Source organism: Caloenas nicobarica, chromosome 4 (assembly GCF_036013445.1).
Source record: "Caloenas nicobarica isolate bCalNic1 chromosome 4, bCalNic1.hap1, whole genome shotgun sequence".
Taxonomy (NCBI): Eukaryota; Metazoa; Chordata; class Aves; order Columbiformes; family Columbidae; genus Caloenas; species Caloenas nicobarica.
This window is the reverse complement of record NC_088248.1, coordinates 75054724-75079639: the sequence shown is the minus strand read 5'-3', so window position 1 is coordinate 75079639 and position 24916 is coordinate 75054724. Positions and strand designations below refer to the sequence as shown.

The 24916-nt window shown below is 36.4% G+C and overlaps 1 protein-coding gene across 1 annotated transcript in view; it reads left to right on the top strand.

The window, feature by feature from the left end:
* CTNNA2 (catenin alpha 2) overlaps window positions 1-24916 on the top strand; it is a 498767-nt gene that overhangs the window by 356893 nt on the left and 116958 nt on the right. Inside the window, exon 8 of the mRNA XM_065633244.1 lies at window positions 20455-20535. Coding sequence (XP_065489316.1) covers window positions 20455-20535 — 81 coding nt within the window. The remainder of the gene's footprint in view (window positions 1-20454; window positions 20536-24916) is intronic.

Here is a 24916-nt window from a genome sequence, read left to right as displayed (position 1 = left end):
TTGTGTCAGCATAGAAACAAAATTTGTTCACAGAGCAGTCCGCATCAGGTCCCTGTGAGTGGTGGGGATGTCCCTGTAGAACAAGCACTTGATTTAAGTGGGACAAATGAGTTAAATATGGGTCCGTGTCTGTAGACACAGAAAGCCAAGCTGAAAGTCCGTTTCTCTTCCTCATGGAAAGCTTCATCCAGCTGATTCAGTGCTTTTCTGTGAGCACCCCAGAGCCGAGGAGAAATTCATACAAGCGGAAAAGGTCACATAATGCCCCAAAGAAATTGCTCTAAACTGTGTAATCAATAGGGACGATAAGGAAGATACAGATTTTTTTGTTTGTTTTTTCTCCCTCCAGAAATTCACCCTATATTTCTGCTTTGAACAGATGTCTTAAAATAGTGTGAGGGAAATTTCCAGGAAAGTCTCATATGCTTGAATTTTATTCTGTTTCTCAAGTGCAATAATGATTTCAGAGATGACTGATGCTATTATTTTGTTCAGCTTGCAACATTTTGTGTTTTGACTCTCTTTATTTTGTTTGCACAAATACAAATAGCTGTAATACTAATCGCTGTACTAAATTGCTGAAAAAAAAATATAGAACTTCAATTCTTTGAATAATATTTTCCTAGGCTTGTGAAATGTTCACATACATTTTTTGCTTCCTTCCCAGATTTAAGTGACATTCGTGTCTATCTATGAGGGCAGTCATACTAGCCATTAAAAAACATTCAAGCCTGCTGTTCAAAATAAGCCTTTGTCTTTATCCTGTACAGCAGGCAAGACTGAAGGCTGAATAGTCGATTGGTCCAAAAATTTGGGGCAGCACTGAAGTAAAGAAATGGAAGCAATGGGGCAGAGGAGAAGTTTCAACTGGGGTATTTTGAGGGACTGCATTTTCAGCAGAAAGGCTTAACAAAAAAGGGGGTGTCCCCACTGAAGCCTCATGAGCTCTTTAGGTGTTGTCACAAATCCAGAAAAACTATTTCATGTGTGAAAGAGGAGGACTTGATGAGCGAAGAGGCATTAGAAAGCATATTGACCCATGGCAGCATCTTAACTCAGGGAACAGAAACACACTGTGGTGGAACTAAAGCAAATTCTTGAACACCTGCGCATAGGTGTTCTGCACAATATTGAGTGTCTAACGGACAAACCCCAGCTTTTTTAATGGATGTATGAAAAAGGGGAAATGAAATTATGAAAAGCACCATGAAGATAGTTCTGATTCAGTTGAAAGACAAATTACTCGTAATACTAGCTAGGCAATCAACTTGAGATTGTTTCTATGGAAAGAAATTAGACAATAAACAATAGAAATTTCACTAACAGGAGTAAACCTTGAATCATATGTCTGATGTGGGCAAGAAAAGGTAGGAGAGATGCAAGAATCTAGGAACTGAAGAGACAAATGACTAAATTACCAAGCTCTCCTGCCTCTACCTAGATTTTGTGACAATATTATTCTTATTAATCTGCCTTCACCCTGCCCTTTCCCGCGTCTCAGACTCTTTGGGATGGGAGCAACGAGTCTGAAGACACTGACCTCGATTGAGGGATTTGAGTTTTATTCTGGAGGTGTGTCTGTGTGCTTATACATAGGGATAATCATTTGCATATGTTTGTGTAACAGAAGATAAATGTTAGATTGCATTTACAGGCTTCGCTGAAGTGATTTAGCGGGAGTAGGTGGTTACTGCCCCAGAATGTGGAAGGGGTTTGGTGACATGAGAGAGTAGGAGGATAATTAAGATTGCAAATATTATTTATGTCTTGTAGTTACTGTAGCTAACTCTTCTGTTTCTGTATCTCCAAATCTTTACGTTTACTCTAAATTTCCATATCTTCATTTCATGCAAAATGTTCTTAGTTTCATTTTAATAAAAGAAACTTCTAACCAATGGGCATACATAGAGATATTTGAAACAGTTCCTTAAAACATAAAGCCAAAAGACAAATAAAGAGAACACAAAGTATTATTTTTTAAAAGCTTTTGTATTTTAAGCAGTGTATATTTTCATAGTGTATATTATGATTTTAAATCACCATTATTAGGTCTAGGGGTTATATCTTCCTCATTTTCAGTATAGTATGCCGATGCTATCTGCAAGGGATATAAAGAGGGGAGTCACTCTACAAGGGTGCTCAGAAAAGAATTTTGAAAGGTATTAGAAATTAAAATTTGTTGAAATTTTGGTATGATATTTATAACGTGTTCTAGGAATCGATAGAGGAGTTTCTTCCCCTTCCCCTGGTTTGCTAGTTCAATGCAAATCCTACAGCTTGATCAAATGCAAAATATTTTATAGATACACTGTGGTGGTCATAGAACATTTATCATAACAAGCTGGTTAAAGCATCATTTAGCTGTATGAATGCTCTCTGATGCAATAGTAATTGACATTTAAAAGAAAGACTTGCATAGAAGAATGTTTAAGTTGTTGGCTTTTTAAAGTAAATATTACAGATCATCTTTACAAAACAGAGTATTTCACCCTCTGTTTATGAAGCAGTAAACAGGTCTGTTCATTTTCATTGCACTTTTGAAAAGATTATTTCATCTAAATAATGGTTTTACAGTGTTCAATTAAATACATTGCATTACTTTCAAAGTTAATATTTTTTACGGTGTGTATCTATGCAGGAAATCACAAAGTGGCTGTTCTTATTTATTACAGTTTAGGTGAAGATGTGTCTCTTGTTTACTGGTAAGAAGTACAATATGTGCCCAAATTCTTAGTCCAATTCACTGAATTACCCAGTTGATCCTGCCACTGTTGTGCACCGTTTTCCAGCAGAGCTCAACTGGGATTTCACCGCTCCTATGCAAATACCCCATACAATATGTGAGAATTCAGAGAAGAAATAGGTGACGTTTTCAGAAATGTAAATTTTGTTCCTTAGACTAGTGGATTAATTCTCATTTTGGTAGTAAAGAGGTCAGAATTTGATTCATTTTAATTATTCTGATTAGGGAAAAAAAAAAAAGGAATAAAAAATATATACCAAAATCCCAATGAATCATTAGGTCAGAAGGTACATTTAAAGATCATCTGGTCCAGCTCCTTTGCCATGAACAGAGACATCTTTCTCTAGATCTGGTTGCTCAAAGCTCTGCCCAACGTGACCTTGAATGTTCCCAGGGAGATACTTCCAACTTCAAAATTTAAACTGTGAAATTCCTGAAAGCCTTGTGGGGGGTGGAAAAAAAAACCTCCATTTGCTCACAGTTTCTTTATTTATATCAGTGTGTCCTCTGGGGAATAACATAGTCTATAAAATCCATGCGGTATAGAGCAGCACACAAGGCAATAGGAGTATTATTCTGTTATTCTTACTAATGTGTTTTATTTATTTAATTTTTACTAATAACTATGATGTACAAAATGGTTTATGATCTCATTCAATGACCTCTGAAGTCAGTGCGCTTCTTCTCTCACCATCAAAAACTTATTGTCAGGCATAGGAGATTAGATGCGATCATGAATTCTCGTCCCAGAAACCGAAAATTGGTCTGTATTCATGAACGTGCTATATAATAGGCTGATATAAATCCAGCTGGGTTATTAGGTTTTATTTCCAAAGGGAAGAATAATGGTCACATTTAATGCTCTAGATTCAAGGTTTAAAAAAAATAAGCAGTTATTATAATACTTCTCTTTTCTTATAAGAAAAAAAAAGCAGAAGTGATAGCAAAACCAGTTAAGTCAATATAATTCAAACGTTAATTTAGTTCACAAGCTGTAAGGATGCCAAACCAAAACCTTTTGTGATATTCCATATTCAAAAGAAAATATTTTTCCAGACCAGCTTTTGCTGTGCTACAGCATTTCTCTGGAGATACTTACTTAATAGTGAATTAATTTAATGACTTTTAGACACCTTCCTGATACAGTTCAGTCCAGCATCACTGCAGCTCAGCTCTCCCCCCATCACTCCTGGGGAGCAATGGAGAACAAATCCCATATCAATGCCAACTTGAGCAATAACATTTTGCTTATAGGTACACTCTCTCTGATAATTCAAAAGAAAAAGCTCTGCTCTGCCATGCCTACAATCTTAAATACTATGTTTTCTGCAGCTGAATTCTGGTTTTATAAGAAACTGCTGAAATATCCAGCAACATTTTTAGACTACTACATTAATCTGTGTTAATTTTGCAAACAACATATTTTAGCTGTATAAACAACTGAGCAACAAATGAGGCTCATCTATCGTATGCACATTAGCAGAGTTCCTGTGGAAAAATTAAGATCTGATCATATAATTGAGGAGCGTAAAATAACATGTGGAGAAAAAAAAGGGGAAACTCTAGTTGAACAGGCAGCTGTGATACTAATATTTTATTTTCAAGTGTGTGGCTCTGCAATTTGAAGAAATTTTGGCATAAAAATAGAAGTGGCAGTTGAAATGAGATATTTAATGTACTGCCCAATACTGGGCATTACCTGTCTTAGCACTGAAATTATTAAATATGTCAGTCGAGAAATCATGGCTATTTTGAATTTTGATTTATTTTGATTGTGTGAAGGTAAAAATATAGCGAATTTCAATGGTAAAATCATAACACGCACACAGACAAAATGCATAAATATGTGTCATCGAAATTTCTTTTTGCCTCGTTAAAATTTGAAGTTACGTGGAATATTTGAAATAGCTTTCTGAGGCAGCAACTCATTCTTCTATGTCTTGTTGCAATTTGTTTCTGATGTAAAAAAAAATTATATTTGGAGAGCAGAATGATATTGGAAGTACAAAATTTTACCAGGAGGTGATATTTGTTGTAATAAACTACTCTGGAATTCATCAGTCAAAATGAATGCTGGCATAGGCAGTCATTCTGCTAGCCTCATTTTTTTTTTTTTTTTCAAAAGAAAGCACTCTTATCCAGCATTTCTACTCTTTAGGTATAGCAGATGATTGATGGACATTCTTATCTTGGTTTAGGCATTTATCTAAGGGATGAAATTTTATCCTTGAATATACAAATATCTGTAAATGTGTGCACACACTTGTGCGTTTAAGGCAATTTTGTAAGGAAAAAAAATTAGTCTAAAAAGAAGTACATGAAATATTAATTTTTCAAACACACCATCTTTTGTTTTGTGTGAGCATGTGACATTAGTAAAAGAGGCTCACCAGAAATCTTTATAGGTACCGTGCGTGATGTTGTCATGGGTTTCAGGTTGTCCACTCTCCATCTTGTCCGGGTACATCAGGGCTACATCTCTCAGTGGGTGAATGTGATCGTCAGAACAACTGTCCTGCTGTAGTATTGTTACCTTTGCCTGATTTTCTTACGCTATGGAGAAGCTTCCAAAATCACTTGGCACTGGCCATCGCTTACCCCTAAGTACAGACTAACCCCACCTTACAATTACTGTATTAGAATTGTTAAAAATATCAAATTAAAGGATTACAATATTAAATTATTAAATGCTAAAGTATTAACAAGTTCAAATTATAAAATAAAATTTCAAAGCTCTGCATCGAAATTATTGTGTTGTAGCCATTCCTCTTCTGGAGGTAACACTTCCTGATCCCAGCGAACAAGGTATTAACATCTAGATATTTCAGCAGAGAAGAGCTCGCTTGATATATTTAGAGGCTTGTTCTGCATCATTCCAGAATACTTTGCAACACTGACTTGTTAAATGCTTTCCTGTGGCCAACCCCAGTCAACCCATCTGGGTTATGTGAAGTTCTTCTGAAGGTCAGACCTCAAAAACAGTTTTAGGACTGAGGCCAAAATGAGTTTCCACTTTGTAGATATGCTTTTGCTCTTTCTACTGAACGGGTCACTAAATGGCTCTGCCTGTGTTCAGAAATCGTGCCCTCACAGAGTCTAAATCTGATATCCATATGATATTTAATCTGACAAAATATAACCATTTCTGATCTTTTTGGAATGAATCTCTTACGTACATGAACAAAATAAAACAAAAGCCTGTATTGCCTGTTGTTGAAACGGCTTATTAAGGAAAAATATTTTCTGTAAATTGTGCTTGTCAGTCATTAAACCTAGACTAGTACTCTCTTATTTAATCTCTACTACCTCTTGGTTTTGATCTAGGAGATGTACTCTGCATAAATATTTTAATATATATGTAATTATCCTTCAAATGGACAGCCATTTTAGTCAACTAGTATACACAATTCGTTACTACCAATTTGTGTCACCTTTTGTCTTAGAGAAAGCTCTTTTTTGATTCTTATGTGGTTTTCCTCTTTCTTTTCAGTCCCTGCAACTTTTAGTAACAGTTGTCAAAAAAAAAAAAAAAGTAACAAAACAAGAGAAAAAATGATCTTTTCTTTCTGTTGAAATAGCCTGTCATTATGCACCTAGGTATTAATTAATTGCAAGAATCCCTCTGTTCTCTCAGAAGCATCACAAGCGTATTTTCGTAACCCATGCTGTGATCATAACTTTTGTATTCAAATGACCTTTTACTACTGGTTTTCAAGACTGAGGAACAGAATGGGCGTGCAGCGTGACATACTTGCAAGCCATACTTAAAGGCAAGTTGTCTTCTGCATTGTTTCACAAATTAAATCTTAACTGAGGTGTAACTCTTAACACTCCCAAAAATGCTGGTCTTTAACATGGGAAATCACATTTCCATCATGCATTCCCTAAATGGGGAGCATTAGCCAAATATATTTATAATTTACTGGGCATTTTCTGAGAGCTCATGAAAATCTATAAGATTCTTCCAGAGACATGAGTGCGGTACACAAGTTTTCAGAAGCTGAGTCTTTACACTTCTCTCCCACATAAAAGATCATTAGAAAATAAAGTTTTCATTCTTGTGCTTGCTCCTGCAAGATAAAGAATTTTTTTAAAAAAAGACTGTTCACTTTCGACTAGAGAGGTAATATGCATCATGGCACTACTTTAAGATGAGATGCTTCCTACCCATTTCACACTTTAGAAATAATTACTTAACACGGTGCAGCCTATTTTATTCACAGGAACTTTTTCTCAGCAATTTACTTAGTAGTTTTGAAGTGGAAAGCATCATGCGGTGTGGAAAGCCACAGAGCTTCTCCTGCTGGGCTTTAGTTTATTTTTTAAAATTTCTTTAGGCGTTTGATCATCATGGAATTGACTCACCCTTAATGCTAATTGCCGTACTAAAGAAAACTTAGCTAAAATATAGTCTATTAGAGGCAGAACTGGACTGGGAATTGGAAGTACGGTCTAGTTCCCATAGACTGTGGATTCAGTTGTTATCTTGTTGATGTACATCATGACCATGTGTAACATGCAGATTCTCTACAACTGTTCCTGTTTTACTGAAATAATTCATTTTTATAGGAAACGTTTATCCAATTCTCATTTTATTGATAATGCCAGGGAAATGCATAGGGTATTGCATATAGGTAACAAATAGGAAGCGTGGAATGCTACGTTGTGTTACTACTGAAATTGCTATTGAAGTCACTGCAGAGCCAACTTAGTGAATTATTAGAATGCTACTATTTAAAATAGTTTATATCCTTTTATATTAAAAATAGGTTTAATTTGGAACATCAAAGTTTAAGTTATGTAGGAGGGAAAGAAGAAAACTGAATGTAGAGGTCAGTTGGCACTTTCACCACTTGCAGTTATTTTCTGTATGTGTCTGTCATTAAAAGGTATTCTAAACAGCTGTAGATGTTTGTGGATAACTTTTAATAGTCCTTAGTCGGTACTGAGACTTGCAAACTACCATGTTTGTCTTGGTACAAACCATGAACTATTCCCCAGTGAAAACCCTCCTGTAGCGAATCTCTTGGTGCAACCTCAGATTGGTAGTTCACCTCCAAAGCCGATGCCAATTGATAACACAGCTATATCCAGGATAATTTAAGAATTTGACTCCCACAGACTTTAATCCCTTTTGAAAACATACACACTTGTCTCATTGGATGAATTTTCAAAAGCATCTAAATAACTAAGCAGGATATAAATAACTTTGGAGCTGACGAACCAAATCCAAGCACATTTTAATGTTCTTTGGATGACTGGTCTCCCTTTGGCACCTTTGAAGCCTTGTTCAGTTTCACTTATGAACATCAGAATGAAGGTGGTGCCAATTAGCATCTGTTTCAAAGTTATTTCAGGTCTTGCACTGGAACCACAGGTTTCAGTCTGCTGTGATTTCATTCAACATTCTTTACTTTTTTTCCCACTTAAATTCCTACAAGAAGTCTTTGTGGCAATCTGCCAAAAGAAATATCTTGCTTTTAACCCTTTTGTAATATTTTGGGAGTTGTAGTTGTGACAGAAGATGAAAGTGTATTAAGGAAATTTGAAGAACAGGATTAACTTTATCTTTTTTTTAATTATTATTATTACTTTAAAAGGCTAAGCAGAGTGTAAATATTATAGTGGTTTTGTGTTGCATATTCATATACTTTCTTTCGTTTCCATTAGCTATTAGATACACTCCAATGGCACTTACCTTAACAGTTTCAATGCCATCATTATCAACATAGCAGGGTTAACTCGTCATATTGCACATTCATTGTAATAGCTCTTTTTGGAGGCATTTATGTGGATGTACAGAGCTATTCATTCAATTACCTTGTGAACCAGGCAGGGATGGTCAAATTAATTACTGTCTCATTAATATGGAAGATAAAGGGTCAAATCCAATTAAAGACCTCGGAGTCTATAAGCTTCAAATTACAACATGAACATTTTAAGTTATTTTTTTTACCACAGGGTACCAGGACCTGGGCTATGCATTGTGACTCTTGAAGAATCAAAGTCACCTCAATCCAGGAGATTAACTGTGTTGAGCACAGTCTGAGCCCCGGTGCCATCTGGATCTCAAAAAGCAAGTTAGGGCTGTAAGAAGGCTTTTTCCAGCACAAGGTCTATCCTGGGAGTGGGTATTGATAGTTATTTCTTTGAAAAGCCTGAGGTTCCTTTTTATCTAAATCACCCAGAGGTTATTCTACCAGCTATATTATTTTTCTAATAGTTGAGTATCACCCAGGTAATGAGAGGCCTCATCTGATTCCCTCTTGTGGGGCTTCACGAATCTTTATTTCCTTTATAACTCCAGACTGGGTGTATATTAATATTTTTACGAATCCTCCTGAAACTGAGCTGTGGTGCAGCTTGGGATGAAAGGGTCAGAGGGACTCGAGGAGCCAGAGCCCACTCTGGGAACACCAGGCAGGGCTTTGGGGACAGGTTTGCATTTGTTTCTCCTTTTGAATCCACCAGTCTTGCATCTCTGCCTTCCGGGGGGAGAAGAAGTCGTCCCTTCCCTTCCTTGCTCCCATTTCATCCACCGAATCCAAGTCATCTTTTTGATGATTCCAAAAATACCACTTATATTCAGTGGAAATTTGGAGCGTCTGCAAAAAGTGAATGTTCCGATCATTCAATGGAAAAAATGGTAAAACTCCTGCTGACTTGAGAGGGAGCACAGAGAGGCTTTGTGAATGCACCAGTTATTGTTTCAATATAGGTCTTTATACATTTAGGTTTTTTTCTGAGAACAGAAGAAAAGCCAAAAAAGATTCTGCTATCTCCACGGGGAAATAAGGACTCTAATCAGTTTATAGATTTAAAGCATTATTTTATGTCTAATTAGTTTGTAATAACGTTTACAAAGGGTTGGGGGTATTTTTTGCTGTAAAAAGACTTGATGAAAACATCACAGAGTTATTTTCAACAGGCTTTGGCTTCAGATATCCCACATGGTCATTCTGTTATTTTGTGGTGGCTTTTACACTAATGCCCTGTAATTGTGTTTTTCTTCCTCTGATTAAACTGACAAGTAATTTGAATGGATACCACTTAGCACATTGGTCTGAAGTGGTGACAGGAACAGATCACAGCTTTGCTCTGTAAAAATAGAAGGAACTGGTCCTTTGCTCTTGCATTCTTTTGAGCGTCTGCTTGGGGTTTGAAAAGTTCTTTTATTTTTATTTTGTTTTGTTTTGTTCCATCACTAATGCCTCATGGTTGTGATGTCCTATAAAGGAACACATGGACACAAAGAAGCCAGTACTCAAAGTCAATGATTAATTACTGCAATGAGGATTGAGTTATTTTCTTTCCCAGACTTTCCTCTATCTCCCTTCATTCAAAATGGTAACTTAAGTTACAGTATGTGTTCAATCAAACCTCATGTGCATAGTTTGCTTACAGGTCAGACTGAAAAATCTTGCTGCCAGACACATGTCACAGTAGTGATGAATTTGAAAAAGCTTTTAATTCTCTGTTATAAGTACAAATATTGAGTTAGCATTGACTTCCAGCTGCATACATTGATGAACAGATTTTTGGTAGGAAATAAACAAAACCTCATTTCCTTGTGGATCATCCAAGGAGTATAAGCATGATGCAGTTAAAAAGAAAGAAATGCAGATGTAATACTTCATACATATCTCATGAAGAGATCAATTATTTAGTGACCGATGCAACCAACTAGTTGAAATACAATTTTTCGGTGATGTTTGATAAGCAAAGCACTGTAAGCACAGTCAAGACAATCCTACAGACAGGCCAGATTTGGGGGTTTTAAACTCTAAGTTTATCTAATACCTGTCTTTATGCTATTAAGAACAATTCTGCATCTACATAGAATGGGGTATGTGGAACTTCAATATGTTCATTAGAAATGTTCATTTAATACCTGTCAAGATTGCGATGTCTTTGATGTACTTCCAACAGTCACTTCATTTGTTAGAGATGTTTATTTGTTTAAAAAGCCCCTTTGCTGAAAAAAAGTGCATAAAGCTCTGCACTACGGAAGTCAACCTAGTGGTCAAATGTTGTCATCAAATGGACCTTTTTCTTAAATGTGTAAACAAATAGAAAAGTCTTTGCTTGCAACCAAATAACATTATGTGCTTTTCCCATTCTACTTAAGAGGGAAGCCTGAAAAATACTGAACGCATGTTTTCTAGGGATGCTTAGATATCTGCATTTAATTCAGTAAATAACACTCATCCCTGTGACTCATAATTTAAGAATTATTGTAAAGCCAACTAGGAAGAGTTTGGCTACAAGTGCTTTCTAGTGAATGAGTCATAAAACTGAGGCCAGTGGTCATACCAGACACCAATATCACTTCCATTAAGAGTTCTAACAAGTATTGCCACTAATCTGTAACAGAGACATAAAAAAGGTTTACTCAATAGATTTTTCTGAATTTAGATGCCTATGATATTGTTCATTACTTATGGTAAAATGTCCTGAACTTCTCTACCACTCATCTTAGTTGCTGGTATAAACATTTTAACAGATAAAATCTTAATGGAAAATATGATAGAATGCTTTATTAATAACTATTCATTAGTTAGTAACATTAATTATTATGCTTGTAATGATAGAATAACCTTTTCTCAAGAGCTTGTATTAAAGCGTGTAAATTTTACCACTTTTTATTTACATAGTCCTTTGCTATGGGCTTCTCATAGTTGAAGAGAAAGAAAAAAAATTGTATTATCTCCTTTTCCTCCAGTTGTTTTAGATTAAGAGAAGCCATCCAGAAGTGATTTAAAAGCATATTGCAATTTACAGCTGAAAAGCAGTTGGTGGTTAAATGAGGAGATTGTAGTGGACCGTTTACAAATGGATATCTGTGAAAAAATTAGAGTAATTTCAAATTCTGGGGTAAACATTTCTGACCTTCTAAATGGAAGGATCTGCAAGATTTCATTTAACTGATGAGTGGGGAGATTGTCAGCAGGTGTATATTAGCGTGGCTTCAGTGAAGCTGATGGTTTTGCAACAGTTTACACCATCCACATTTCTTTCTTCTACAATTCTATTTTTATACGCATTCAAGTGTAACAGCATCGATTATGTGTACTGACACATTCTGAATAGAAATGTGCGGTTTATTCTGCGAAAACCCCGATGTTTTTTCCCTTTGAGTCCTGTGACTTCCATTGCAAAGGAAAAAGTATCTTTAATTAAAAAATACTCTGCAGATCAGTATTCTAATACAAATTATTAAACCCAGAAAGGAGTAAAGAGAAGTTTCAGAAGCATCAGTTCTCAAGGATATTAGGACAAAAATCTGGATCAGAAGTACACTGGGATGCTAACACTCGTACCACCTGCGTTTGCAGAGATATAGATCTCATTACACACGAATCGTAGAGGTTTCTTCAAGACATATCAGAAAACCTGTCTCAGATTGTCAGTCTTGGCTCCTCCAACTGCATTTCCTTGTTTTCGCCTATTATCAGCAAACTTCTGTTCCAAATTAGGCTCGCGTTGTCATATGTCTTTATCTGAGAAAGCTCAGATTAGAGAAATCCAGCTATAACTGGGGGTTTTTTGTTGTTTTCTGCATTAGGTTGTGACGTTTCTGTGACCAGCAACTGTCTCTTGCAATCACACCTATAATTACAAAGATAAGAAACAGTTTTTACGCAGCATTGTCCTAAGGCCATTGGTAGTGATGCCCAAAATGTTAAAGTGGTGTATGAATATTTTAAGGGTTTTGAAGGATGAAAATGAGCGTTGAGAAACAAGATTGTTAAGATCCAATGCCTGATCTAAGATTTATGAAGTGTACTTCTTTTAGAGAGTGGGAAGAAAGGGAATTATTTACAGGACCTCAAAATATCACTACCTGAAAGTATAGGAATGGCTTTTGGGGAAGCTTGTAAAAAAAAAAAAAAATAGGTGCCCTTATGGTGCTAATATTTTTTAATTCTCTGGAAGAAAATAATCCAAAACACACATAATTGTCCAAGATGCTGTCTTTAGCCTGGTCTTTAGGAGAGCTACAATCTTTATAGTTATTAAGAAGGTGTTTTATCTCATAAAAATTAGCTGTTTAATAATTGATCATCTAGTACCACAAGACCCCCTCCACTGCCAATGGAGAGAAGCCACCTCATGTGGTGATATATATCCCATATTAAAATAAATCTGTAAGACAGATTGGTGCTCTAAAAATGCGTGTTACTATGTATCGAATATAGAAGTATAGAAGTATTCAATATTTCTAGATGGTAAAATTATATTAGATGGTCGTACGCTGAAAACGATAACTTTTTTCTTGAATGGTAGTGTGCTGCATTATGACCTGAGTTTAATTAAATGATGGCATTAAATGACTCCTAAACGATGGCAGGATATTCTTTCTTTGAGGAAAAACTTCTACTAGGTGCATGGCTTTCCCCCTCACTTCCAAAAAAAAAAAAACAAAACCAAAACCCCTACAACGTCTATATTTTACCTACTGAAAAATCAATGAGATTTATATGTTACACTTGCCTTGTAATTTAGTAAAGTCCCACCAGTTGCCTTTTCTGAATTTTTGGTACCTCAGTACGCTGTTAAATCCAGTCTTGGCTAGTAGCTATTATAGAAGAGAAGGACTGCATCCTCACCACAGTGATCTTGGAAACTACAGTTCAAAAATACACAGAAATACAGAAGTATTTAATGTATTTCCATAAATGTAATGGGGAAAAAAAAAAAAAAAAGAAAAAGACGACCCACCAAAATCAACAAATTGCTGCCTTCGTTCTCAAGAATGAAAAAGCTCTCAATTTTTGGCAACCTCTAATACCCCATTATAAATATAAATTCTTCAGGCAATCCTTTTGATTGTTTTGTTTTGTAGAAGTTTAGATGCCAGTATGTGATTATGGGTAAATATCAGTTAATCGTAGCAGCTGCCACTTGGGAACTAGTGAGATCAAGCCCTAATCATCAATCATCTTTGAAATCAAACTGCTGTCATTGATAATGTTTATTGCCAAAAGACAAGTAGTTACTACAGTGAGTTATGCAAAAGAAGAAAAGCAATAGCCGCAAACCAGCCAAAGTAAAATACTCCCCTACACACAACTTGGCCCTCTTGTGAGAAGATAGAAGAAACCACACATGGTTGATATTAAACACACAACTTAAATCACCAGTTCACCACTTGAAGTCATTTAGACTGCTTAAAAACATACATAAAACAGAAAAAAGAGTCTTCTGCAACCATTTACACCTTCAGTTTTCATAATCTCTTTATTTCATTGCATAGTTTTAATTGTCTACAGATCTAGATAAAAATTGCTTGGATCCAGGCCAAGTTGAAGATTTGTGCACCTGAGGTATTGTTATCATGTCCAGCTCATTGTTCATTTATATCTTATTGACTTTATTCACTATCCAGGATTTCAGGGCTGTGGCTTATCCCGTTTTCTGCATAGATGTGATTATTTATGCTACACTGGAACCAATTACACTCACTGTGACCTGGTGACAAATTTGTAAGGTAATTAAAAACTGCTGAAAGCAATTGTTTTGGTTTAGGAGAACTTCTTGTCTGTAACACACATTTATGAGCAGGTTATTTAGTGAACGGCACTCTAGAACTGAGTAGTATTGTGGAAGCACTGTGAAGAAAGCCTATAATTCAGTGGTTTATTGCAAAGTGGCACAATAATATACATACCGGGATCTTTCTGTCTTGTCCTTCCTCTATTGTGACCAAAGCTTTTTCCTTCACAACTACATCAATAAAGGCCAAAAGACCCAAGTAGAAAAAGGATATCTAAGCAACCTGGTTTTCCTCTGTATATACAAAATTATCTTCTTTTTTTTTTTTTCCTTAAGAAAAAATAATTGACTAAGAGGAAGAGGAAACATAAGTTTTCATTCCACATGTGAGGTGATTCTCTAGCAAAACTGAAGGTGGAAAACAGGTGATTGCAGAACCTCTGATCTAGTTACTTAGAATAAATGCTAAAAAAAAAAACAAAACCAAAATTGTCTACAGGAATAAACATAAAGAAGGGATAAAATCGCTAAGTTGAGTACAAGAGTGATTCATGTTCACACCGTGTTCCTAAGAGCTTTCCTCACCATGCCATTTTTTTTTAATCCATTGAAGGACCACACAGATTCAAAAAATATGCTTTCCTGAGCCATCTCTTTAGCTAATAGCTAGAATTTTCAGCTTCCAGTGAAATTTAGTCTCTGTTCACTTCTGCTAGGGTATATAGTTTAGCCTTTTTTTGACCCAAAATTAGTCGTCTTAACCTGTCAGAAGGAGACTATGTATTGGTATGTTTAAACCTACTATTCTGGTTAAAAGCACTGATGCAGCTGATGTCTGCTGTTCAAAATGTTTTTCCTCTTAGTACTAAGCTTCTCTTCATCACTTTTAAAAGGGCTATTGAACACGAACATAGTTTTTAAAGAGTGATGTTGTCCAACATTTAAAATAAAATATTAGGACAGATATATTTTTGAGCAGCTATTTACACCTTAATAAAACATTGTGTTATTGAAGTTCCAAATAAACTGTAAATAATAGAACCATCTACCTAGGGGATGATGAAAATATAGAAGTATATCAAGGTTTGGTGGCTTTTGGATCAATAGATAATCTTTCCACCTGTCTGGAGGCTAAATTACCCGATTAATGGCAGTGAAGATGTCTTGGACATGCAACACCTAATATGTTAGGAGACTGAGCTCTCCCAGGTATTTTGGCTTATATCTACAGCAGCAGAGAAGACAGGGGAATGGGTGAAAGCACAGGTCCCAAAATTTCTTTCACAGTTTTAGGTTATTATTGTAATTATTATTATTGGTAAATTGAAAGACCGAGCTTCTAAATTATGCACTCTAATGACAAAGGACAATAGTTCTCTCTAACATCTCTTATTTAATTGTCATACAAGTTGATTCTTTGTCTATGACATTATGTTGTAGGTCTGCAGTTGCTGCACTTTTAGTGTATTTTTTGGCACTCCATCCCCTTCTTTTATAGGCTACTATTGTCAGCCGTGTTCATCTGACATTTCTTATATATGTGTATATATATATGTGTATATATATGGTCTCAAGTTGTACCATGGAAGGTTTAGATTGGATATTAGGAAAAAAAATTCTTCCTGGAAAGGGTTGTCAGGCATTGGAACAGGCTGCCCAGGGAAGTGGTGGAGTCACCATCCCTGAAGGTGTTTAAAAGGCATTTAGACGAGGTTCTTAGGGACATGGTTTAGTGCTAGAATTGGGTTATTGTTGGACTCAATGATCCTGAGGATCTCTTCCAACCGAAATGATTTTATGAATCTATAATACCTAAGCCCTCTTTATAGTAAGAATTTTGGTAGCAGCAATTTTATCTGTTTCACGTGCTGAAATTAAACTCTGTGACTTCCATATTGGCGGTATTTAGAATTATTCAAAACTAACAGTATGGTTCCAGCTTGGAGTGTTTTCTTCCAAGGTTGACTGTGTCTCCTCCATAATGTGCGCTGTCTTTAGGCTGACTGGCCCAACTGTCCATGTCTTGATTCTGTGATATTTTCGAGGGTTAGAAAAGAGTCTCCTGTTAAGTACCTCACACTGATTGAAACAATTCCGTAATGAGCAAGTTGTGGGATATAAATATCCTTAATAGTTGTGAAAAACATTTTGGGGGATTTTTGTTTTGCTTCAACAGTATAAACTATGAACAGCTCGTGAAAAGAAGAAAAGGAGGGAGAGAAAAAAGTCTTTTTTCAAAAGGAAAAATGGCACTATGTCTTAGCAGAGCTCATTCTAGCAGATGCTGAAATTTCTTACCATCCTTAAGTGCCTTTTGTTATTATTTTATTTATCTTCCTAATTAAATGAAGTTGAAGTTCCCAGCCTAAGTAAGTGCTTACCATAATATTATTCAGTTTTAACTGTGAAGCTTTTTGCACCTTGCTTAATATAAGGAAGGTGATGTTTGTGTTCTGTATTTGTTCTATTGTTCAAGTAATATTGTCGACAGTGGTGGTGACTGTTGACGTCTTCTAGAGTAAAAGGATGGGACTGAGATTTCTTCTACCGTCTGGACAGGTGGCAAATCAGTCTTAAAAATTCTTGAAAACTGTATTCAGAGAGCTGGATTTTATATTGCCTGATCTGGGAGGGAGACTGCAGCCTTGGGGGAGAAGTGCATTGGAAAACCCATTCCTGACCTGGGGAACTCTGCAGACAGCACAGCCCCTGGTTGAGAACCCATGGAAATTATCTCATCCTGATCAACTGAGAATAAATCCCACAGGCAGGGAGAAGCTCTAAGGAAATTAGAATGGGAGTAACAAAGATTGAGGGAATAAGTTGAAAATACCATAGTTAAAAACAGTATTCAAATGCTGTTAATGGTCACTAGGAATCAGAGACCTGATTAATATATTCTTCTGGAGCAAAGTTCTCCTTATTACACCATGAAGAGATGTAATGATGTCCACAGGAACACTGAATACCAATATTTTGGCACTCAAGGCATTCTGTGAATTTCTCCTTCCCTTTTTAACCCAATGCCAGCAGCAATTTTTGCTTCCTTTTTATCCCATTTGTAAGGTATCTTTCTCCCCTTTGCAGAAAAAGATTAACTGAGAAGTGCTATAAGACGCAATACCAAAATTTATGGTTTTTTTCAGAAACACAAGAAACCACTAAATTCCTTTCTATCCCTTCTAGGAATGAAGGCCAAAAAATTATCACAGAGCAACATTAATATAAGAGTGTTTAAGGACTTAAATAAATAAACTTTAATAAACTTATATTTTCAGCACATAGCAGATGGTGTTTGACAGATCTGCCTGAAGCTATGTAACATCACATGCCATGCTATTTATTTTTCAATAATGTGATTTACTAAACAAATTTCTCCTTCTTTGAAATTGTGCAGTGAGGAAAGGGTTTTGTATCCAGATGAAAAGGCAGTAGTCATTTTATAACGGGTGAAGAACGCTTAAAATTCCTGGATAACTAAAAACTCTGCAGAACATACAAAGTGTCTCTGACTTCATCTGTATTTGTATGTGCTAATAAAATATTGTCATTGAGAGAGCTCAAGTGGATCTCTGTCCGCTTGGTCTGACCACTTGTTTTCCAGCACGGACTGGTTCATGCTATTTAGCATCTTAGTGTGTGGACATGATTCAAGCAATTGCACGGAGCAACGAGGTTTTCGGGAAGTGATGCAGAACAGGCTTTTCTCTGTTTTGGAAGGAGAAGGGTCTGGCCAGATGGATGTCAACAGTTTGTGTTGTGTGGCCTACGGGTGACAGAAGGCTCCCCAGTTGTCTTGCATTTCACAATCGGATGTACCTTAAGGGCCACTGACTATTTAATTTGAAACTAGACTAGAAAATTACAGGATAAATTTGAAGAGAGGCATAGGAGAGGTGTTAGATGTAGGCTACTACAAACCTAGTCTCAGTTTCCTCATATGAGCAATACAAACTACTCAGGTTAGGAACCTAAATTATGAGCTTTTAAAGCAGTATCAAAATTTCTACATTTTTCACATGACCCTTTAGGGAACTTCAGGAGCCTTCACTCCTAAATGGTACAATTTGTCAGATACCTAATTTATTCAGTGTCATTGTGTCCTGTAGCTGACAACCCTGGAATTCCCAAGTTCTCATTCGGGACAGTTTTCTGACCCTCTAAATAGATGCCAAGCAGTAAGTGCTTGATCTCCTGCATTGGAGGGGAAAACAAAATAACATCTGCCCTGCATGAGATCAGTGAAGAAGAATTGTCAGCTAGTTGTTTTGCTTGAGAGCAGTAAAATGCCATCCCAATGTAGCCTTAAGTGTCACGGTGTTTGCTTTTTGATTATTCACTACAATTTGCACAGTTTAGCAAATTATTCCCTGGTTTTATGGAAAAAAAAAGGTTTTCTTTGTCCCAGGAAAAAATGTCTTCAAACATTTTGTGTGATTCTGTATCTTTCTAAGCCAACACGTTAAAGCTTAAACAATGAGAAGGAAGAGAATAATTAAAACAATATTACAGAAATTGAATTATTTGACTGGGAAAATAAAGCATCCCAGAACACTAATATCACTAAGGATACTTGGTTCAGCCAGTACACAGCACACAGCTGGAATAATTGAAAACTTTCTTAAAAAATAGCTTTGCAGTCTAAGAGACTAGGAACCTGGCTGAGACTAGCTCATCCGGCAGTCCCCATTGCATCATTTCAACAGGTAGGAGCGTCTTCCTCTACCAAACTTATTAGCCTCGTTTTTCTTGTGAAATTTCAGCTTGAAAAACTATAGATTGTGCACACAAATGCCAGCTGCTTTCTTGGACAAAATACTGGGAACTGAAGTCAGGGCATCTACAACTAAAAGCATGTGCTGACATTGCTTAAGCTAAAGAGCTGTAGTTCTTTAGCTGGGGATCAGAAGAAGTCAAGGAAAGGATGAACACAAGAAAAATGAGATAAAAATATCAGCAGATTACACAGATGCCTCCTCTTGTATCATAGCAAATACTTTCTCTCTGTTTCCTGGTGTCAATTTGTGTTCTTTGTGAAAACCTAAGAGGTAGAATTATGTTTCGTATTAAATTCTTATGGTACTTGATATTTTTGTGTTTGAATTTCTAAACAAAAAAAGAGAATGGCTTTTGCAGATATCTAAATGATCATAGATGCATTGGCCTCATATCAGAATTACAGACAATAGCAGAAAGCAGGCGTTCCCTCAAATGGATGCTTAAAGCAGAAGACTGGAACACAGGCCACTTACCAACATGTCCATGTAGAGCTGATAATCGCGCTGTGCATTTGAGGGTTCATTGTTGAAAGGGAACGTTTAATCCCCATCCCACCCCAAAAGTGACTTCTCAATAGTCCCCAGAAACATATGGTATTAGGCTCAGCTGGAAACTGAAAATCCCTCTCAAGCATATGCAAGAAACAATTCAAAATAGGAGTATTTGAAAACAGTGTTGGGAAGGAAAAAGTACGGCCAGAAAGAACGGAAGATCATTTTGATTCCTGATGAAAAGCTACCAAACAGAGTTCAATGTGATGAGAGATGTGACAAATCTTTAGAGAAGCAGTTTTCTCTTAAGAGAGAGGTAGTACAGCTGACAAATTCGCTTAATGTTTTTTTTGTAGCATTGAACCTAAAAAAAATTCTTTTTCATTAGTTATGAGCCACAAAAAGCTTTTTTCCTCCCTTTTTAATCTTCATGAGAGTTTTTGCTTTGAGACTTCCTGCAGGAAAGTGTTTTAAGTGGAATTCATCTTTATACCACACCTAATGTCTGCCAATATGATTCCTGTTGCAGGCATAGGGACCATTTTCCTTCTGTCCTCAAGCTGTGTTGCTGCTTATTATCATGTTTAACATTCCCACTGCCTGGCAGGATGGAGATTAGAAACTCTTAATATTCGTTTTATAGTGAAAGATCTTGCCAGATTTTTGGAGTATAGGCTATAATATATGCACATAATTTATTGGTGGAAAAGTTCTGAAGTCTCCAGTGAGTCACCTTAATCTTTCTTCTTATCCTTTTAGGATTGTTTTAAAATAATCTGGTATGTCCTCGCACGTAAACATGTTAAACACTACAGTGGAAATAACAACTTAATGGAAGCAAACAAAATGATATGCACAGATTTCCTTTGATAAATCAGTACTTTTTTTCTAAAGTCTATATTTTCTGGACTATTTTTCTCTAACTCCAACATTTATTTTTAACAGACTGGAAGGAAAGAGAAGGGGGACCCACTCAACATTGCTATTGACAAGATGACCAAGAAAACACGAGACCTTCGAAGACAGGTAATCTATGCTTTTTATAACGCTTCTTGATTTTCAAAAGAAGCCATTGCTTTTCACCTTCAGATTGGTTTTGCCACTTGTAGAAGGGTATAAAGAATATGTGTCCTTACTTAGATATGACACTACATTACACATGACATTAAGCAAAGGAGTAGTGTTTCCTGAGCCAAAAAAAAAAGGGAGACTGAAACATACTCCAAGTGTAACTCCCAAGGGTCTTAATATGTGGGAGGGTAGGCAGATTGGCCAGATGTTCACTGCCTTTGCAGCCCAGCAACCACAGTGATAAAAACACTGGCATATGTGTTTATTTGTATTTATTTGAATACTCTAATTGAAATAACAGGAATGATGAGCAGATTATGAAAAAATGTCTAAGAGCGGAATATTTTCAAAGAAAACTTCTAAGGTGTGGTATTTAATAGAGATCCTATGAAGATATGGAGAAGGCTATTAAATAACAGGTTGCCCAGACACATGGTGGATGCCCCATCCCTGGAGACATCCCAGGCCAGGCTGGACGGGGCTCTGAGCAACCTGAGCTGGTGCAGATGTCCCTGCTCATGGCAGGGGGGGCACTGGATGGGCTTTGAAGGTCCCTTCCAACCCAAACCATTGTATGATCCTATGAATAACTGTAAAGCATAGTTTAAACCACAAAGATCAGCTTTCTTACGTTACATTTATCATTGGTAATAAATCTGAAAGATTTGTTCAAAAAGCTTGAGATGGAAAAGAAGGGAGATGGGCAAACAAAAGGTTTCTCTTCACACTTTTAAAGTTAAGGCAGGAGGGATTGCCTCTTTTTACCTCTTTTTTCTGCTTTTGATATGATCCCAATTTTGTATTTTCTGTAAAAATAATTTTAAAAAAATTCTACAATTGAAGGTTGCCTCTGCAAAAAATATTCGAAGTCCACAAATCTACAAGACTAACCAAGGACTTAAATATAGCTTCAAATACCTATTTGCAACATGACAGTTTCGGAGTGGCCCCTACAGATGTTTTGAAATCAGTGCTCTACACTGCTAAAACTCAGCTCGTTTCATTTCTTCCTTTAAGTCTCAGCAAACGTGTTTGAGGATCATATTCTCAGAGCTTATTTCTCCAAATAAAAAAAAAATATTGCACTGGACTTAGAGACAATATGAATCACTGAATGTCCTGTATAAACCTCCCATCACATCTGTTGATCAGCTAATGACAGAAGAAAGATCTTCGTTGTTCTGACCTCCTAATTTCTGGGATCCCAGGTTCTGCAGTGGAGCTTGTACCATGTGTTGCCTCCCACCTCTGTCCTTATTGCTTGAAGGAAGTAGCAGACTAACACATGAGTTGCTGTTCTGTGTGAGGTTCTCAGCAGTTGCCTGAATTACTCATCTCGAAAGCCAAATTTACTCCGAAATATGATATAAAAGTGGCACCTTTCTTAATAAACTGTCTGCTTCTCATGTAGATTCAGCCCCATGGGTGTTGAATTCAATCTCAGGAAGGCTGGAATTCCGTATGTGGGTAAAGTGAAGCACATATATAAATATTTTGCTGCTTGGAGGTGAAGCTTTCAATATAGTTTCTGATATTTATGAAGGTTAATCATGTAGGTATAATGTTTATTAAATTTTGGCAGTTGCTAGTAAACTAATCAAGATTAGATCATAATTGTGCTAGGTTTTGCATGACATAGAGGAAGATGGAGTCTGCTTTCAACAATGTGTATTCTGACTATACATCATTATGATTCAAAAGCATAATCAATGTTCTGCTTCATCACATGTATAATCAACAGGATACATGTGCGTGTCTACCCAGACCTGCCTATACACCCTCTGCTAAATTTCAGAATACGAGGATATCACTGAGGGCTGAGTTTAATGGCCGGGGAGAGGGGCTTGTAAACTAAGAAGAAATGAACCACAGCTGAGATTGCAGTTTTATACCATTTCAGTCTATTTGGGGCTAAATCATGAGAGAGACAACCAACTTGCAATACCATAATGCCTTTTGGTTTTAATGAATTGCTTTTAAAGCAGCCTTGCTTGTCAGATTTATGAAGCTTAATGTTACCACAGTAAAACTGGACAATCTACAAAATATGTTTAGGTAATGAAGAAGGTGCATATATTTCATTTGGTAGAGAGGCTCCCTTGCAAGGCTTCAGTAGTCAGCCATCTAAGACTGATTTTTCTTTCTCTGTCCAGGTTACTTAGCTCTTCATTTCTGAGATTTTATTTCACTATCTACAGAACATGCAGACATGAAATGATTGTGGTTGGGATACACGGTGCTAAAATTCCATCTCACAATTTACAGTCACATCAATATTTCCTATTCTGATGGGATTACATCTTTTACCCTCATCATTTAAACTCTTCTGGACATTGGAAAACTATTATGGAGATCTAATTATGTCTTAATATAAACTGCCTGTAAGAACACCAACCTAAGTCAGACTGCACAAGTTGTTGGAAGCAGACAAGTCTCACCAACCCATAGCTTACCGCTGCCATTTCTTTCTTGATTGTGAACAATGTGGGGAAAAAAGCATGGAATTCTGTGTCTGATAAGAAGTTGTGCCAATTGGCAGGATCTGGGGTCTTTTTCCCCACTGGTATGCAAGCCTATTGTCAAAAAGAAAAAAAAAAAGAGAGAAGAAAAAAGCATCTTTCATTGTGTAGTACAGCAAGCTAGAGTAGCAGCGGGGTGCTTGTTGATGCCGGTTATTTTGTTTGCTTGTTTGCATAGGGAAAAAAAAATGACGCTAACCCTATCATTTCAATACTACAGCTGATCACAAAGCAACATGCACATGTGGTATTACAACCACTGCAACCCTGCGGTGACATTGAAACAAAGATAAGCAGGAAGGGCACACCAAAGTGTTTGGCTGACATACACACTGAATGCCTGGTGAGGACCAACACGCTCTATAGATCATTTGGAGTTGTACGAGGAGGGCACCAGCTGTTCTGCTGTCACCACCCCTGGTGTCCCACCTGTCAGTGCCGCTGTCTCCTGCCCTGTTGCCATCAGCTCTTTTCCTTGGGTCCTGCTCCGGTTGAACTGGTTCACTCTGTATTAGTCCGTTGGTTTCCCCGTGAGGTAGAATAACCAAACCCATTAGTTTTCTCTTAAAGAGCAGATATCTGTACTGCTATTAATTTTAACGGGGTAGCCTGTCTGCGGTATTCTGTGAAGTAGATTGAAATCAAATAATTCTTCATTTTTGTCCATTCAAGCCAGACTAATACTTCATATGCCTCCAAGTGGAAGGAACTGTAAAGAAATAGGAAGACTTTTTACCAGCAATTCTCAGTTTATCCTGGAAATGATGCTCTCATGTACCTGTTAAGGAGAATTCATCCACCTCCTGCAGAATTAGTTTTATGTCATTACTGAAGCTAGGTAGAAATACTTTATGAAATAAATACTTTACAAAAGATTTTCACATCAGAAATTAAATTTTGAAAATTAAAAGAAAAGCCCAGTGGTGTTAAAAAGTCACATTTGCATTTTTTCAGTCGTTTCAAATTTTCATTTTGAAAGTCAGCAGATTATTTTAGCTTAGCATTGCAAATAGAAATATATATGTGTAAATAAATATTGAAAATTAAAAACACATTTTCAGAATTTTGAAGAAAGTTTTCCATTGTTTTAAGATGTTTTAATAATTTTGAAGTTTTCAGGTTTCATTCCAAAGTTGAATAAAACAAAAATTTAAAAGTACTATATTTTTCTTAGTGTTGGATTTCTGGTTCTCCTTGCAGTTTTAGGCAACAAAACTTTATTATAAAAAATATTAGTAGGAACTGTAAATTGGAAAGGCCAGAAATAACTCCATTACTGGTTGCATTTCAATGACTACAGTTTGTACTTTGAATGTTTAGACTGATTTAGTTGTCATATGCAGCGACAGGAGTTGGACTTGATGATCCTTGTGGGCTCCTTCCAACTCAGGACATTCTATGATTCTATGATTTCCAGGTTTGTTTTTTTCTAATGGAACAGATGTCTAATAGAAATTAATGCTATTGTTAGGTATCTGTGACCCTGTGTGCAGTATCAAAATGTATTTTTTGCCTTCTGATTATTATTTAGTGACCTTAGACTATGTGTTTTTGGGTGCAATCCAGTTCAAGCTGCCAGGCAGATACCACAAAAAGCAAAATAATGTCAACATTGTATTAGCAGCTACATGCGGTTAGTAGCGAGGATGGTGATTTGGAATATAGAAAGCTCTCATCATTTCTGGACTCAAAATACTTGTGCTTGTTCTCATGGCTAAGTGAATATTTCACACCATTCTGTGGGGTAAAACATTTTGATTTAGCTTTTTTTTTAATCAAAAATGTCCTCTTCTCAGATAGTCTTTTTGAGACAACAT